The sequence below is a fragment of the Saccoglossus kowalevskii genome, chromosome 8, assembly GCF_978046115.1.
Source record: "Saccoglossus kowalevskii chromosome 8, keSacKowa6.1, whole genome shotgun sequence".
In the NCBI taxonomy this organism is placed as follows: Eukaryota; Metazoa; Hemichordata; class Enteropneusta; family Harrimaniidae; genus Saccoglossus; species Saccoglossus kowalevskii.
Genome location: NC_140648.1, coordinates 13,694,500 through 13,710,895, shown reverse-complemented (window position 1 = coordinate 13,710,895; position 16,396 = coordinate 13,694,500). Strand labels below are relative to the sequence as shown.

The following is a 16,396-nucleotide window of genomic DNA, read 5'->3' as shown; positions in this document are numbered from 1 at the left end:
CATGTGAAACTTTGACTAACCTGAAATAGTGTTGGTGACTGGATGGAAATGAATACACTAGAGAATGACAGTTAAAATTCAAAATAAAATAACAATGGACTAAAGTACGATGGGAAATGGGAGAAACCAAATAACATGTGTGGATTTGGGGTGAGAGTACCAAGTTGTTTAATCCAGACAGCTTCCCTAATCTTTCGGTGTTGTGCGTTTCTAAAATCTGATTCGATACCCGAAACTTTAAGGTTTCCAATGGCGTGGTTACTGGACAGGAAGTGCTTGAGAATGGGTAGATAGTATTTGTTACATAAAATAATAGACGATCGATGTTGTAACATGCGGGTCTTGAGCATGTTGCCAGTTTCCCCCAACGTATTTAATGTGGCAAATATTACATTCAATAAGATAAACAACACTACTGGTATTACAAGTGATGTGTTTTCTAATACCACACATGGTCGTGGGCTTGTTACTAGAAAATGTAGTCGACTGTTTAATGTAGTGGCATGTAATATTGTAATGCACCGTTTAGCATCACAAGGATACCAACCTGGGGGTCTTTCCACTTTTTTGTCTATAGATTTAGATCTGGTAAGGATATCATCCAAATTAGGGCACCGTCTGTACGCTACCACAGGGATGGGGAATAGGTTTTTAGAGGGGGGCAAGGGTTATTTTCGTTCAACGTAATTGAAATATTTTTTGTTCGTATAACGTAAATTGAAAAAATAAATTCCGTAATTCTGTAATCACAGGCTAGACGTACAACGTAATCGATCAAATATTTGTTTCGTACACTAAAAATGTGTAATTTTTGTCGGTACATACAAGAATTTTCTAGGTTTTCTTTTTTAATTTTCCGTAAAATGTAAAATAACCTTTATTTTCTCTGTAAACTGTAAACATTAAATTTTCACTGTAAACTGTAAGAACGTCTTTTTTTCCTTGTAAATTGTAAAAAGCCCTTTTTATTTCCCGTAAAACTGTAACAGCTACCCCCTTGCCCCCTTTTTAAGTCTCTCATTGGAGTGCAACAGGGGCAAATATTTGCGAAGTATGTTAGCAATATCAGGGAGAGCTGGATTATATGTTATCTCAAGTGGTTTGGTATTATGACTAGATTGGTTAGTTTTCTTCAATTTAGGGTCGGTTTCTATAACGGTTAAGTGTCAGGGAATACGTTTAGTTCGCGTAGCAGCTCTACTGAGTATTTGTGCGGGATATCATCTTTTCTTGAAGAATGTCAAGTATTTATTAGCTTGATGGGAGAAATTAGAGTTTCAACAGAGCAGATGCGATAAATTTAAAAAATGAAGCTATATGGCCATCCACATGACATTACCACCTTCTAGCCTTGGACCAGTAAAATAGCTGTTGTTTCATTTTTCTTTTGATCAAATCTTACATATCAGCATTTCAAGGCAATACATTAAACTATGTGCATTTATTTTCACACGAAGAATGATGAGGAAGCTGTGAAGTTGACTTCATGGTATTCCATAATGTACCCTGAAACCAGACTTGGGTAAACAGACACATATGACAATCCTGTCTGATGTTGTTGCAACAACAATTGTAGAAACATGAGAGAATGTATATTGAGAATATATAAACTGTATAACTTCAGAGCCATTATTCCGTTAGGTTTGTCTTGACAAATAATCCTAACAGCAAGATGGCATACAGAAACTACATCCTTTGACAAAATGAAAAGCTTGGGTGAGGTAATCAGAGTTATTCCTCCCTAAGCCATACAAAATGTCTACCCATCACTAGACACATAGGTTTCAACAAATATTGTGATTTCATTACAATGTATGAGTATACTGTATTTGCTCTATTAGAAGTTTACTTACATAAAATATTTACTGTGTTGTTAAAGTAGAACACACTTTCATCACCAGAAGCACATCTCTAATAGAACCGCATTCACTTCGACCATAGACTTTGACACACATGCTATTCAAGCCAGACTAAACATTCCTTATTGAGTATTTTGTATTTTTGTTATTTGTTCAAAAAAAAAAAACTGGTTGATCGCAGATGTTTTGGGTTATGTAACATTTGCAGGAGAACTTATGATTCAATTATGCTCTTACATGCTTTTACTTTGATTTTCTATTGTCAGCTTGATATAGTAACATGTCACACGCAACGTAATATTACCGTAATTGGTATAGTGCAGGTGTGATGGTTCAAATACCAAAATGGCAACAGTAACAAAAAGACTTCCCTGGCGGCGATGATAACATACGAACACGGAGCCAACAGATGAGGTTTCAACTGGTACTGGTATTATTATACTCTGCAAACATCAAGTACAATAACGCGGTAAAACTCCACTACTCCAATAACTAGATACTTAAACTCCAATACAATTCAACGAGATCTCCGATCTGATCTCTGTGCTGAGCAACTCCCCTATATATACCCACACTGTCTATAAATAGACCATTACATCAGCATACATAATGAGTCTGGAACTTACTACAAATTTCTAGAATGTTCCATTACCTTCTATTGCCTTCTACAGCGTCATATTACCTATTCAACCAACTTCTAAAAATTCCACCCAGACACAGTACGGTTCTAGAACATTCTCAGTCACACGGAAGTGGTAAACAAGTCGTATGCGACACATGAAGGTACTGGCTCATTCTATGCTTTTCTTGAAAAGTTGCCAAACTCTTGTCATAGTTCACAGGCAGTCTAGCTCAGTCTTTGCCCTCTCACATCAGTACCAGTTTCTGTAGCTTTAACGATAATATTGTAGGATGTGTAGAATACAACACTTTTGTCGAAAAACATCCCACAAACGCACGCTTGTATGAGTGCAAATACAATAAAACTACTTAGTAAGAACTTTTAATTATACCACTCATTTATAAAAAAAATCTTTTGAGCGAAAAAAATAGACACATTCGGCTTTAATTTAAAGTAAAAACATTACCCAGTGTTGTGATGATTACAGTAAAAGTATGCGGCTGAAATGACGCCACTTCCGGTACAGACATTCCGCCAGCCCCAATGCCTTTATTTATAAAATGCATTGCACAGGCATATAACCCAAACGCTGACATCACCATCATCATATCATCATTGTTGCGCATAGAACCCCTTGACGTCACAATCCCAACAAATTTGCACCCACCATTATTACTAATATAGATACTGCCATTTTGGTGGTCATCTACCCATTTTCTGATCAACGCCCAGGCATTGAGGAGAGTTAAGTTCGCCATGTAGTTTACTATCGCAAGGCTATTGTTTAGCAATAGGACTATATATACCATTTGATTTTTAGGGACGACAGTATAGTCAATTAACACATTCTTTTTTGGTTTGATTTTCAGTGACTGTATTTTAACTCATTCTATAAAAATAGCATGCCCCAAAAGTGTTGTGTCAAGTGAGAATAGTATACCCAAATGAGTTGTATCGTGCATGAAAGAAAATTAGCATGCTCGATTTAATCTAGCTATTTTGAAACACTTGGACGAGCATAGGCCGCCATTACAAGAAGGGGTCACTGCAAAAAATGATTTGCATCCCATGTTAGCGGTCATCTCCAATCACTTATACTAAGGGGGCGTCTCCTAAATATGACAATGAACTACATTACACCTACCACAAATTATTCCAGTGGATTTGGTCAGAGCAATTGGACATGTTGAATATCATCTGACATGAGGTCTTCATCATTCTCTGGTTCATTGTTGACATGTTCTTAGACTGGCCCGATAAAATAGGTGTCATCTGCTGTGGCAATAAGGGCCAGGCACAACCACATATCACACAATTGGTATGAGGAATTTGAGATTGACCACAGAGCCAAACAACCTGTTCTGAAAGCTTTTATTATATTACTTCAAATGCAAATAGAAGAGTGCATGGAATCATTGGAAGAAACGGTGTCCATTGCCTTGTGATAACTGTTATAAAGGTGATTGACCAGTCAAAGTAGTTTACAACTCTGGAAAGACAATTGGAATCTGCCAGGTGTGTTTGTGATTTACATAACAAAGGATGTTTATGATCTACTAACTCTCCTACGTGAGTGTCTGCATGTCATCGTGAGACAGCTGCTAACAAGACCACATTCTGATTGGCTCTTGTAAAACCCAGGTGGTGTATCTAAAACTGAGCCATTTATGTTCTATAAATAGGCTAGCTCGAGGGCAGTTGTATACTCTGTGTGTTGCTGCTCCGATGTTGTGAGACAAGTGATACAGGCTTCAACCATCATTCTGTGAGACTTGTATGAACTTCACTGCGATCTCCTGCTAACAGCGGTGCCTCTAGAATAACAGTGTTTCTCTGCAAGCAAGACTCCTGTATCTCTTCGTTGTTCTGTTGCAGGAATTTATTGACTGTTATCAATTTCCACATTTCATTTCCAGTACTATTGTATTGTCCACCCTATTCTAGCAGTGAAAGAAACCCCTGTCCAGTGTGGGTGTCCCTCTCGATATCAATAAGCAGGCCTTACACTGAGACACAGAGCAACTAGTTTCAGTGTCAAGCTAAGGCTCTATCTCATCCTAACATGCTGCCAGGTGGTCGATGAATAGGTGCAAGCGATATTGTTTCAAATATATTAAAGAGGACTTTGTTGGTGCCAACTACTATTCCAAGGACAACCAAAAACAAAACATAGTAACAGAGTCCATGAAAGAGCTTGTTCTCAATTAAAAGGTCACTATCAAAGCTGTTACCAAGACCACTTACTGATTGGCGCCTTGGCTATACAATGACGATGCACTCCTCTTATAGCCTCACTATACATGACACCTAATATGTATGGACAACTACTTTGAATGGGTAAGCAACCTTGCCTACCTCTTGAGGTCACGTATAACGTATATTCATAAGCTCAAACAGGTAACCCTCCCTCCAGAAAAAAAGGAAGAAAAAGTAGGCCAGGCAACTCACTCAACAGCAACTCCGCAAGACCATCCATGTATTTATTTTGACAGTCAACTACATCTTATTACTAGTCTAAAACACACACACCATATGCATGAACACTTGTTCACCAGGTCAACCTGGAAAAACTTTGGCCAGCCTTGTGGGCTGTGATTATAGAATCATGAGAGAGCATCTGAGACCTCTCTTCTTCTTGGCCTTCATGAAACATGGGGCCATATACCAGCAACCACTGTAAGGGCATATTTTTTGGTCTTGATTGATGCCTCAGGTCAAAGTCTGAACAGTTGTTTTCGTCCGTGAAGTTTTGCCATGAAATAATATTGTTTTGCTGCGATGAATTAAATAGATGTTGTTACTTGTAGGCAGCAGTAGTAATGAACTAATGTGTATTCCTTCGGTTGGAATTTGGTATCTCTCAGCCATGCGAACAACACCGTGAGGCTCTGCACCAGTTGCATTTTTGGTAGACTGAAATTCTATAGAAACTCCAACCAACCCAGTGGTAATTTAGAATTTCTCATCTCTTAATTTGCTTGATAATGTACATGAATTTGGTTAATAAAACAGGGGGATGGAATGGATCGATGGAACCCTGCCCGGTGCACTGGGCTGTGCGACAGGGGCATGATCAGTAGCATCAAACGTACCAGGGTTAGTGTAAGAAAAGTGAAAGCATCCCCAATAGACGGTAATATCGCTATATATTGTCGGATTATAAACAATGATAATTTCGTAAAGAACACAAGAATGGAATTTGACAATCCAGCAGAGTTGACTATTGGTGGAAGTGTTCATTGTTTAGTACCATGGCAGATCATGCCTGTTTTCGCAGCACCAATAAAAAACAAGAATTGGGGATTATCTTGTTTTACTCTATCTAGAAGTCGATTATTGTGAATTGAGAAATTTCAGGGATATTAGGGACTGTTCATATGTTATTTTATCCTTACTTTGTACCTCAGAAACATCTTATGCAATACTTTTTTTTCAAATTATATTTCCTAAAAACCTTTAAATATTTCATTCATTCCGTAAGTACAACCTATTTTGAAGAACTCTGCTTAACAATGAATTATATAGTTCAGGCAGGCACTTACATTTTACATAATATATTGTTATCTTGTATTGCTTTAGGTTTTTATTTTTTCCTGTACTTTATTGCATCGTTTTGAAGTTGACTTTTATTCCAAATATGTAATTGGCTCATGAATGAATGAATACATAATCGTATTATACATCCGATCACATCGTTCCTGTATATAAGTTAGGTAGGCAGTTATAACGGTTATTAATGTTCGAAATTACCGACATTACAAAAGCAATACATTAATACAATGAGAAACAATTATAGTGTTTTATTGTAACTTGTATACATGAGTGTACTAGAATAAATACTTATGAACAAAGACGCGGCTGAAATAAATAATCATTCTAAAAAAACAAATATTTAAATACATTAAAAACATTAAACCTGCATCCCGGATTTGTATGGGTAATTGTACGATTTGGTGAGTGGTTTAAACCCCACGGTTATATATACTAATCATATAATATAAAACATTACAAGGCCGATAATCTGTGTTTTAAATGTGCCATGGGTAATAACCTGTTGATGAATGTAGTGTTTCCACTATTAGCAAATAGAGGGACTCCACATATTAACAGTCAAGAATTATTAATTTCGTACATAATTAACACGACTCTTTCAAATGTATGACATTTCCCCCATAAACCCTCGCTTGTGGACTCAACATACTTACTAATGTATCAAACTTTTTTATATTGCTATCAGAAAACGAAGTGTAAGCATAAACATCACATAGGAAGTAAATCATCAATAGGCTGTATATTTTCTAATCGCATTTCTATCTGAATGAGAAGGTTGACATTATCTATCCACGTCTGCACCAAATAGACTTCAGAAACACCGAGACGTACTGAATTAGAAATATCACATATACCATCTTTGATAGCACTACCATATCCGGCTAAAAGATTAAAACAGCATAAATATCGAAAGTTAAAAAAAAGTTGTCAAAACAAAAAAATATTGCTCTTAATATGACTTAAAGTTACAAATTGTTCATTATTGGATATAAAACCTAATGGTCTTGTCATTTACCCCGTTTACAATATCTACAACCCAGACTACATAATTATGATAAGAAGAAGACAATGTGAAATATTACCTGTTCCACGACACTCTAGTTTTAAAGATGATAATATTTTATAAAACCTTGGATGCTTGGATAAGTTCGGCAGTTTAACATGAACACTCGCTCTCAATCCTGTGCCGAGGTTAGCTGGTTCAGTACTGAGGTAACCTAGATCAGCCCTCCACATGAATTGATGGTTCTGGATTTTCAGCGTTTGTTCAACCTAAGAAAACAAAAATAGTAATGTACAAGAAAGGCATCTAAATAATACTGGACACCGGTAAGCAACTATTAACTGCAACTGAATATGACTAATATTTCAAATTCACAGACTCATGTTTAAGTGGTGGTAAATTTGTTTTGCAGAACGCCATGTGACGTACAGCAATGATATTTTTTTGTAAAAAAGATAAACCATGCAAACATAACATTCGATAAAACTGTGAACTACATTTTTTGAAGTTTATGACAAGCGAAGACGGCCCAGATGTGTCTGATTTCCAAACACTGTGTTCTAGTTTAAACAATGAGACATTCGTTTATATGTACATCAGGCAAAAAATATCTATTCTTCACTACAGCAAGTTCAAAAAGCGTAAGGAGAATATCATTTTACATATTCGCCTTATGAATTTTTTCTACAGGTTGTGCGTATATTTGTACCTTATTTTTCTATTGAATACGAAAAATATTTTCTCCATATTGAATCTGGAAAATGAAATGAAATTTTTCTGTGACATGATTTTTATGAATCTACAAGCTAGTGTGAAACTACATACCATTCCCAAATATGTTCACAATTACGTGGTATCAGGGAGACAATATTAATGAACAAGACCATGGTTAAATAAAGCGCAATTCACTGTCGGGCATTAGATCTCAGAATAGGAGATGGTTTGACTGATAGTGATTGGCTGACGTATTTGTACCTAGAAACTCATAGCCGCCCCTTAACAACCTTTCTAAAGCAGGCCGCCTGAGGGCATTCGCTTGTCGATTTATACACCGCCTCTTGTTTTGAAACATACAAATTTGTATTTGTGGAGAATTCCCACCTAAGCAATGAAGACTTGACTTAAGGTCCTATATGTACTCGATGCCCAAATCTGGTCTTTTACGGCCACCCAACAAAGGGAATCTGCACAAGACCTCCTTTACCATCACACAATGCTAGTCATATGGGCCAAAGATAGTGGCAGGTTCCCTGTCCTCCCAGTAAAGCGGAATTCTTCCAATGTAAGCAATTCCTTGTTTTAGTGATTAGATATTCGAAGTGTGATACAACTTTAGAATCGAACTTTTGGTCACCACCTTCAGCCTAAAATATTTTCAGGCCAGTGTTGAGAGAAGAAGATTTGATTGAACCAACTAGGAATAAAGTTAATGAACTAGAAAAAAGGATGGTGCAGCTTCTCGAAAAGAAACAAGTGGTCTATATCTCGTGTTGACACTAATTTTGTTAGTCAGTGTTTGGTTTTCTCTTTGTGGCTCTAGGCTTTGGTTAGAATGACTAGTTCACTTGTATACGTAGGTACATGTATGTTACAAGTACAGACCTTCCTTGGCTGACCAGGTCAAATTGGGGTTGGTGACACTTAGCTAATTCCAGGTTGGATTTAACATTAGCACACGATTGACCATTAACCTGGGTATTTATTCGGTCACAAAGTTTCCCCTGTATAATTCTGTCAGATAAAACAATCATGTGTTTTACCCTATTATTGGTGGGCCGTCGTCAATGAAGTTAGTTGATATTTGCATACATATTCGAAAGTTCAAAATATATCATTACCTGTTTCATTGCATTGCAAAATCGTGTGAAAACCTCCTTTACATGACCCCCTGGCTGCATGGAAATTACTCTCATGTGGTCTTCTTCATTCACCCAAAATATCAACGTTTTGTCCTCGGTATACCTGTAATAATTAGTGACCAAATCATTGGTGGGCATGTTACAGTGCTACGTGGATATACGCAATAAGTCATCTAAGTAGCGGTCAATATTCAGCTCAGAATACTCAAATTGAAAAGGTCAGTGCGAGGTTGAAACGAGGTTAATACTTGTCTCCTATGGTAAACTCTGAATATTGACCAAACAAATAATAATATAATAGTGGTATTAGTTAAATATCTTATGGAAATTGTGTATTTTCAAATTCCTACAAGGTCTTACCAAATGCCCCGTGCATCGGGCCAATCTCTAGCACATCCAGATACTAATTGGAATCCGACTTTAGGTGTTCTAAACAGGTAATGGTTTGACATCAATGATTTGCACAATGCATCATCCATGGTCGACAGAGGGTGATACTCCCCACCAGGAAATGAATTTAGGGCTGGAAATAAAATGATAAAATAAATATTGTGTGAATGAAAAATATTATAGAGTGCTTTCTGAAATCAGCTTATTTGGGATCCACCATTATGTGTGTCTGTGTTTCTATTGCCCCCTCGTCTTATTGCACCCGAGGGACAATAGTACCTAGTTCCTATTGCACCCTCACTTTCTATTGCACCCCGCATAAATGTGTATTACATCACAAAACTATACATTTTGTTATAAGCTCAATGGATTTTAAAGGAAAAGCTGACAATCCCTGGGACAAGATTTCAAAATAAAAAAAGATAGGGGTGAGGGATACAGTAGAAACTTGTGGGTGCTCTCATGAATTGCTCAAGGCATGTATAAACGACCTTTGGGTTGCCTCTCGTCAAATACACAAATTGAAGTAACGTCGGCCATTTTTGAACCAATCATGAAATAATTGCACATGCGTGTGTATCAGACTCACACATACACACCCACCCCACCCACAATAACACTGGCAGGTCTCGGATAAAATGGGCATTTAAAACCTTTTTTTATTTGAAATATTTAAATTGAAAGATGTACTGTTCTTCACTATTAGCCCCCGTTCGGACGCAGTCCAAAAACGGGGACTTATGTTTTACCTGTGTGCGTCTGTGCGTGTGTCCGTGCGTTCGTGCGTGTGTGATTCCGGACCTGTATCTCAGAAATGCCTGGACCAATCATAATCAAACTTCACACATACATGATATTATACATATGCACATTGATTTGTAAACATTTGTCATTCATTCAAACGCAGGAATTGTAAAGAAAACACACACACAAAAAACATAAATTTCCTATTAATAGAACAAAGACAATTTGTTAAATTGTGCCTTTACAATAAACTCCAGCCCATATTTCTTTTCTTATTTTGCTTGGCTTGACAATTACTATTTTAGCATAAATTTTAACTAAAGTGTTTAAATATATAGGTTCAGTTCAATAACATTGATAATTTTGAAATGATGATCGTCTAAAATAGAAACCATGACAAATGTGTTAGCTATAAAGAAAATATGTCTAGAAGAATTATAAGATCGTAACTCATATGTAACTATATTACTAGAGTGTAAATATTCCGAATATGAATATTAAATTTATGTTTTTCCATTCAAACTTCGGAGCAATTTCTCGCAGACAGTTTAATTTCATGAACAGTGCTCAAATAAATATGTTCCTATTGGGACGTAATTAAAAAACGTGACCAATTACCACAGACAATACTTCTTTCCACTGCCCTTCGCTCAGATCTACAGCAGAATGGCGGCAGGCAAAATCCACGAATATTTCGACTTGCTCGTATTCTGGTACTGACAACATAATTCTCGTCAAAAATCTCTCCTGTTATCTTTTCGGGAGACAGATCAGTTACATTCATACATTCTGCAAAAAAGGTTAATGCTGACAACGTAAAGTAAAACTTATGCCTATTGTTGCTAAATGTCTCATTCATTTGTATTTTGTTATTTTTTGAATACATTTTCTAATCCGGGAATTCGACATGAGCTTAACATTCGATCATTGTCTAATATGTTCATTCAGAGTTTTGTATTTGCTGTAGAATACGATATTGTATTCGATTTCAATAAGTTAGACGTGATAGATACACCAACTAAACAGCTAGACCACCTACCAGCCCGGACGATTTTATGGTACCGTTCTATTACTGGACCAAAAATATCTGCGAACACAGTATACGAGTCCTCATCACCAGCGACAATGCCGATAGTTTCTGATATGATATAAAAATCATTGTATTATTATAATAAACTATATAATATTTGTATATAATACTTCACAGTGTGCTACATAATGATCACTACTATTAAAGCGGGAGAGTTGTCACCTGCGCACGCGCGGAAATTGAGTCGCAAGCGATGATAACAACACACGCTAAGAACGCAAGGGCTCATGACACGCTATGGCCACCTGACGCATGCGTAGGTCACCACTCCTCCGCTTTAACAACCGCATGGTACATACCTGTAACTCTATCAAGGCAGTGTTGGATTGCTCGATCAAATGTGAAACCACTTGATGTTCTGACATCACGAAGTTTAGCGTAGATGTCTTGAGTCAAATAATCTTTTAGAAGAGCATTGCTTTTGCTTAAGTCTGGAAAATCAGATTGAGCTGGATACCTCTTCTGGTTCTGATTGGCCATTTTTCGTCAAGCTACAATATAGATGAAGTTGATGAAAATGTGTTTATTTCGGTTGTATATCTAAAATGTAACGCAATATCGATCAGTTAGTTGCAGGAGAAAGAGTGCAATATTCAAACAATGTATTCAAGAATCAACATTCCTATGAAAAATGCACATTTATATTCCAAAATGTACACTTAATATATATATTCCCAAAATATATATTTAGATTATAGAAACGTAAATTTATATTAAAAGGATAACTAAACCTTTGCATTCCAAGATATACATTCACGAAAATGTATTTATCTTTTATAAAAGCATTATTAATAAGTTACTGAATGAGTGAAAACATTGTAGTACATGTACATGCGTATTTGTGATAATTCCATTGAGATAGAAAGAGTTGAATTTGAGTTAAATTTGTCAGCAGTTTACATTCATACATTTACTCGCTGTTAGTACCACAAAAGTCACATTGGCTGGTATTATATTGATTGAATAAATAATCCCAATCAACATACAGGCAAGTAGTAGAGTTCCCGGGCTCTCTATTGTTTGACCTTGACAGTGCAAATTTAGTTTCACCACAGTCCCTGGAGGGACTGTGATTTCACTGATAAATATAAATACATATATACATACGTGGACAGAGAAATTAAGACACGACTACATGAGTAAAGTTGACTCTACAGCACTGTTTCGTAAGGTACATGGGGTACCTCACTCATCAGGAGTGATGGAGGTTAAATAAATAGATAAAATTAAATAAATAATACATATCTAACCACTGAAAATGTGGGCCGGGCATGTACAAATGGTGCAATAATGAATAATAACACGTTGAATTATCTTAGATGGCATAAATATCAAAACCATTTAATTATGACACCAAATGGTATATCGCATGCGAAGCAGGATGTGCTCACTTTTCGAAAGGGCTGACATATCCAACATATTTACCATATATCTTTATCTTACTGATTTGACAAAATTAACGACAATTTATGATAACAAATTTAATATATCTTGTATACTTTTCTTAAACAATGATGTACAGGTTTGAAACATTGTCCCTGAGACATAATTTAGATGAGTTATAAAAATGTTTCACATGGCCATGGCCGTTCTAACACACACAGAGCATATGTGAAACATATCACAAATATAATACAATTAGTGGTGATAATTAATGGATACAAATAAATACAATTAGACACTATTGTCTTATGCAGATTCAACAAAATTGACCAATTAAATCATGTGACAAAAGCCAAAACCCAATGAATAAAAAAATAAATATCATATTCATGCATACCGGTAGTATAATGCATATAAAGTGCATTCATTAAGTAAATCAGATAATTCGAACACCAAAGTGAACAGCTCTCCAAAATGTTAAAAAGCATGGGTTCATCAACAGAACTCCATTGCCTGTCACAGTGATTTCAATAAAAACAACTGCCCAATAAATAACTGTAGCTTCTAAAGTTTCAGATGACGCCAGGGATTGGCTGTCGACAATTTGGTATGATGAGTGGCAGAATTATATCATTTCTGAGCGCCACTGTGCCAATGCTACATCATCATGTTCACCTAAAAATCCAACATGGCCGACTCTAGATCTCACTAAATCTCGTGAGATATTGTGAGACGTCGTAAAATTATTCCTCAGAGTGCATATTCTAAAAAATTTAAAGACATTTTAAGACTAGTCTGAAAAACGACCATATCTATCTTTGTAGTTTAAAAAAAATTCAGAGCAAGGTTTGAAAATTTACTGAGGATATCTGGGACTTTTTCAAGACTAGTCTGAAACATGTCTAGTCTTGAACTAGTTTTAAAATGATGATTTTCATCGGAAATGTTTCAGTCATGTCACACACATTAGTAGGAGTGCACAATGTCGCAAACATTTGGTCTATATATCTTTATCTAAATGATTTGACTACTATGTTGTGTAATGTACTCGTCAGTTAATTGTTCTGTTTTTGTGTTCCTGGAATTGTAAATTTACCAATATGAATTGTGTTCAACGATCTACGGTTGTACAAATTATTTCCAGTTAAGTAGTAATTCATATTTATTCTAAAAAAAAACTTCATTTTACAGACATGTTATGTCATGGGGAAAGAAACATATTTTGTAGACCACCTCGTAAATCAGCTTTCTACTGATACAGTACTCCAAATAACCAATATAATGTATAAAATAGCTAACTTACATGAGAATCTGGATCTAGAAAGTGCTTCTTCGGTATTCGTATGGTAGACAGTGATAAATATGGAGGACAATATGATTTGTGACGCTACAAATTAAGCCTATATTTTTGTTGTGTGTACCAGTAGAAATAAGAAATGTGGGTATTCGAATTGGTAACCACAGACAACCTGATTCATTCTAAATATATCATAGTGTATAATGCTAGTCATACCTCATATTGTTTACACAGTATATAATTTAGTGTCTCATACTATCAACAAAGCCTAACAAATAATGAACATTCAGTATGAAAACTTCCTTTTTGCAACAAACAAGTGTATACCCATGAGCCTTTGCGTTTTTATCGTGTGTTGTTATCGTCGTTTGGGACTCAATTCCTGCGCGTGCGCAGGTGACCCTCCTGCTTTAAATAAACAGTAATAAACAATACAGTCACATACAGTCTTATCAAAACTCCTGAAATACTGTTATTACTGTGCATCTCCTAAGGTACAACGTGACCATACAAGAGTAATTAAACAGAGATCATAAACCCATTTGCATATCCAAACCCAAGAACAATGAAAATATCATATGGCGGCTACGGACCGGCGACGTGTCACTAATTTGAAGGGGTTATTGCTTCGTACTTTGGAGAGGGGGGACCCCGAGAAATACGATTCCGTTCCTTGTAATCGATCAAGGTGTAATACTTTCCTTTATTACAGATTCGTAATCGTATATTTGATCCCAGGGGAGATGTTGTCAATAAATAATGTATTCATTTGTGTCATGTAATAGATGCGGGAAACTAGGAGATCGATTTTGCAATCAATCCTTTTAGTTTCTATTGCCTTAGATTTTCTCCAGAGAGCACATGCTATAGATTAATAGTAGTAACGGAATATTTAACGACATTTCTCAATATTTTGAAAAATAGTTTCGTGGCTATGTGAAATATTTAAATGTTGATAGTCACGATGTTGATAGCCTATTAGAGAGAGCCACGTATAATCATTGATAATATCACCCATACAGACAATGTTGGATTGAATTTTCAACATCAGATCACCAACTAATTTCTTCTTTAGCCGAGTAATTACGTCATTAGGTGCTGCTTTTGCTTTCCCGCACAATGACTCGGCACTGATGCTCGACATGTGCGTAATACATTGCATAAATATATTTAGATCTGCAATGTCAATAACCAATGTGGGGGAAGATGGAATACGTTTTTATATACCATGTCAATCATAGATATTCACGGGGGGGGCGGACATCCGGGCATTTTCACCGCCTGGCAACCAACACGATTTCAACAAAGGCCGAAAACTCTACTTTGGGATTGTTATTTAGACTCTCCTGAACAGTGTAACAAGATTAGCCCTGTGCGTGCAGCATATATAAATTTGGTTGATCAGGATTACGTCGAAGTTGAGTTTGTGTTGTTTTCTCGAATTTAGCTATTTTTACCGGCTCCTCGACCGGCGTTCCACAGCAGCTCGCGCAGAGCCCATAGAAATACACGGTGCGGTGGTTAGCGTCTTAGCAGCGTAGTACGCCTTGTGACGTAGCTCCGTCCCCGAGAATACTGTCTTATAATAAGCTGTCAGAACATTTGTTTAAATTTGGTGTGTTTTTCCCTATTCCATAAAACTGGTGGTGTCTAGCTTTTTTAGTTAAACTGAAATTGAGAATTGGAACTTTCCCACAGACCATCATACGTTGTCAACCTTGGGGAAAAGGTTGTTATTTTTTTTTTCATTTTTTCAGCCAACTATTTTTGTTGTAATGTTCAATACTGGGTGATTTGTGATTTAATTAGCTCAGTAGACCAAGGGACATCAACATCTGCCCAGTAAAAGCCCGTTCGTTGTAGTATAAGTCCAGCATGTTTACTAAATTTGTTAATCAAGGTTAAAATCAAGGTTAATGAATATCACTTCTCTTCGGTTAAATAGAAATTGTGGTATTAACTGCTACAAGTCCACTTTGTTACGTTTGTCACTACCATATCCTTAATTGACTTATTAGCTATTAGTACAAATAGGAATAAGCATTGCCGAGAGTGGACGAATTCCACGCGGAATGAAGATGAATGAGGCAGTCCAGCCATTATTAATAATGTTGTCCATGTACATAATATATTATCTATGTTGAAAACATTTTGTAGACAACTTACAAAAATCAACTTCTTGACCTAAACCTTGCTCCAAATAACAACTAGATTGTATGAATGTGAAAAAAACTTACAGGTGAACGTGGATCCAGAGAGAGTGTGCTTGTTACTAGTGAAGCAAATATATAAGCTGTATATTTGTTGTGTATGGACCAGCAAAAATGGCGGAAAATGATGAAAAACTTAATATGCCCGGATGTATGACCTTTTCATCGACGAATTTTATAAAAACAGGCAGCAAGTTACATAGATGATGCTACATGAAGCCTCGGGCTGTTTTGACTGTTTTTTTGTATGTCATAAATCCCGACAACACAGTCTATATTCACTTTTTCTTCAAAAACTATTTTGAATTGATTATTTGCTCAAACTCTCATAAATAAATAACATAACTGGGTATACCAATAAATACAGCTGCAAATCGGCTTTCCAAT

General features: G+C 36.2%; 1 protein-coding gene across 2 annotated transcripts; it reads right to left on the bottom strand.

The window, feature by feature from the left end:
* Positions 1–6,256: 6,256 nt before the first annotated feature.
* Positions 6,257–16,124, bottom strand: LOC100366583 (creatine kinase B-type-like). 2 transcript variants are annotated; one of them, XM_006811765.3, is made up of 8 exons: positions 16,037–16,124; positions 11,419–11,610; positions 11,069–11,167; positions 10,648–10,818; positions 9,256–9,418; positions 8,875–8,998; positions 7,116–7,305; positions 6,257–6,914 (listed from the first exon to the last, which is right to left on the bottom strand). In XM_006811765.3, exons 2-8 carry the CDS (start codon positions 11,597–11,599, stop codon positions 6,742–6,744), a joined length of 1,101 nt encoding a protein of 366 aa, XP_006811828.1. In that variant the 5' UTR covers positions 11,600–11,610; positions 16,037–16,124; the 3' UTR covers positions 6,257–6,741. The 2 variants fall into 2 exon arrangements, with proteins under 2 accessions (XP_006811828.1, XP_085359030.1); XM_085502904.1 differs by lacking the exon at positions 16,037–16,124 and adding an exon at positions 13,806–13,849.
* Between the last annotated feature and the right edge of the window lie 272 nt (positions 16,125–16,396).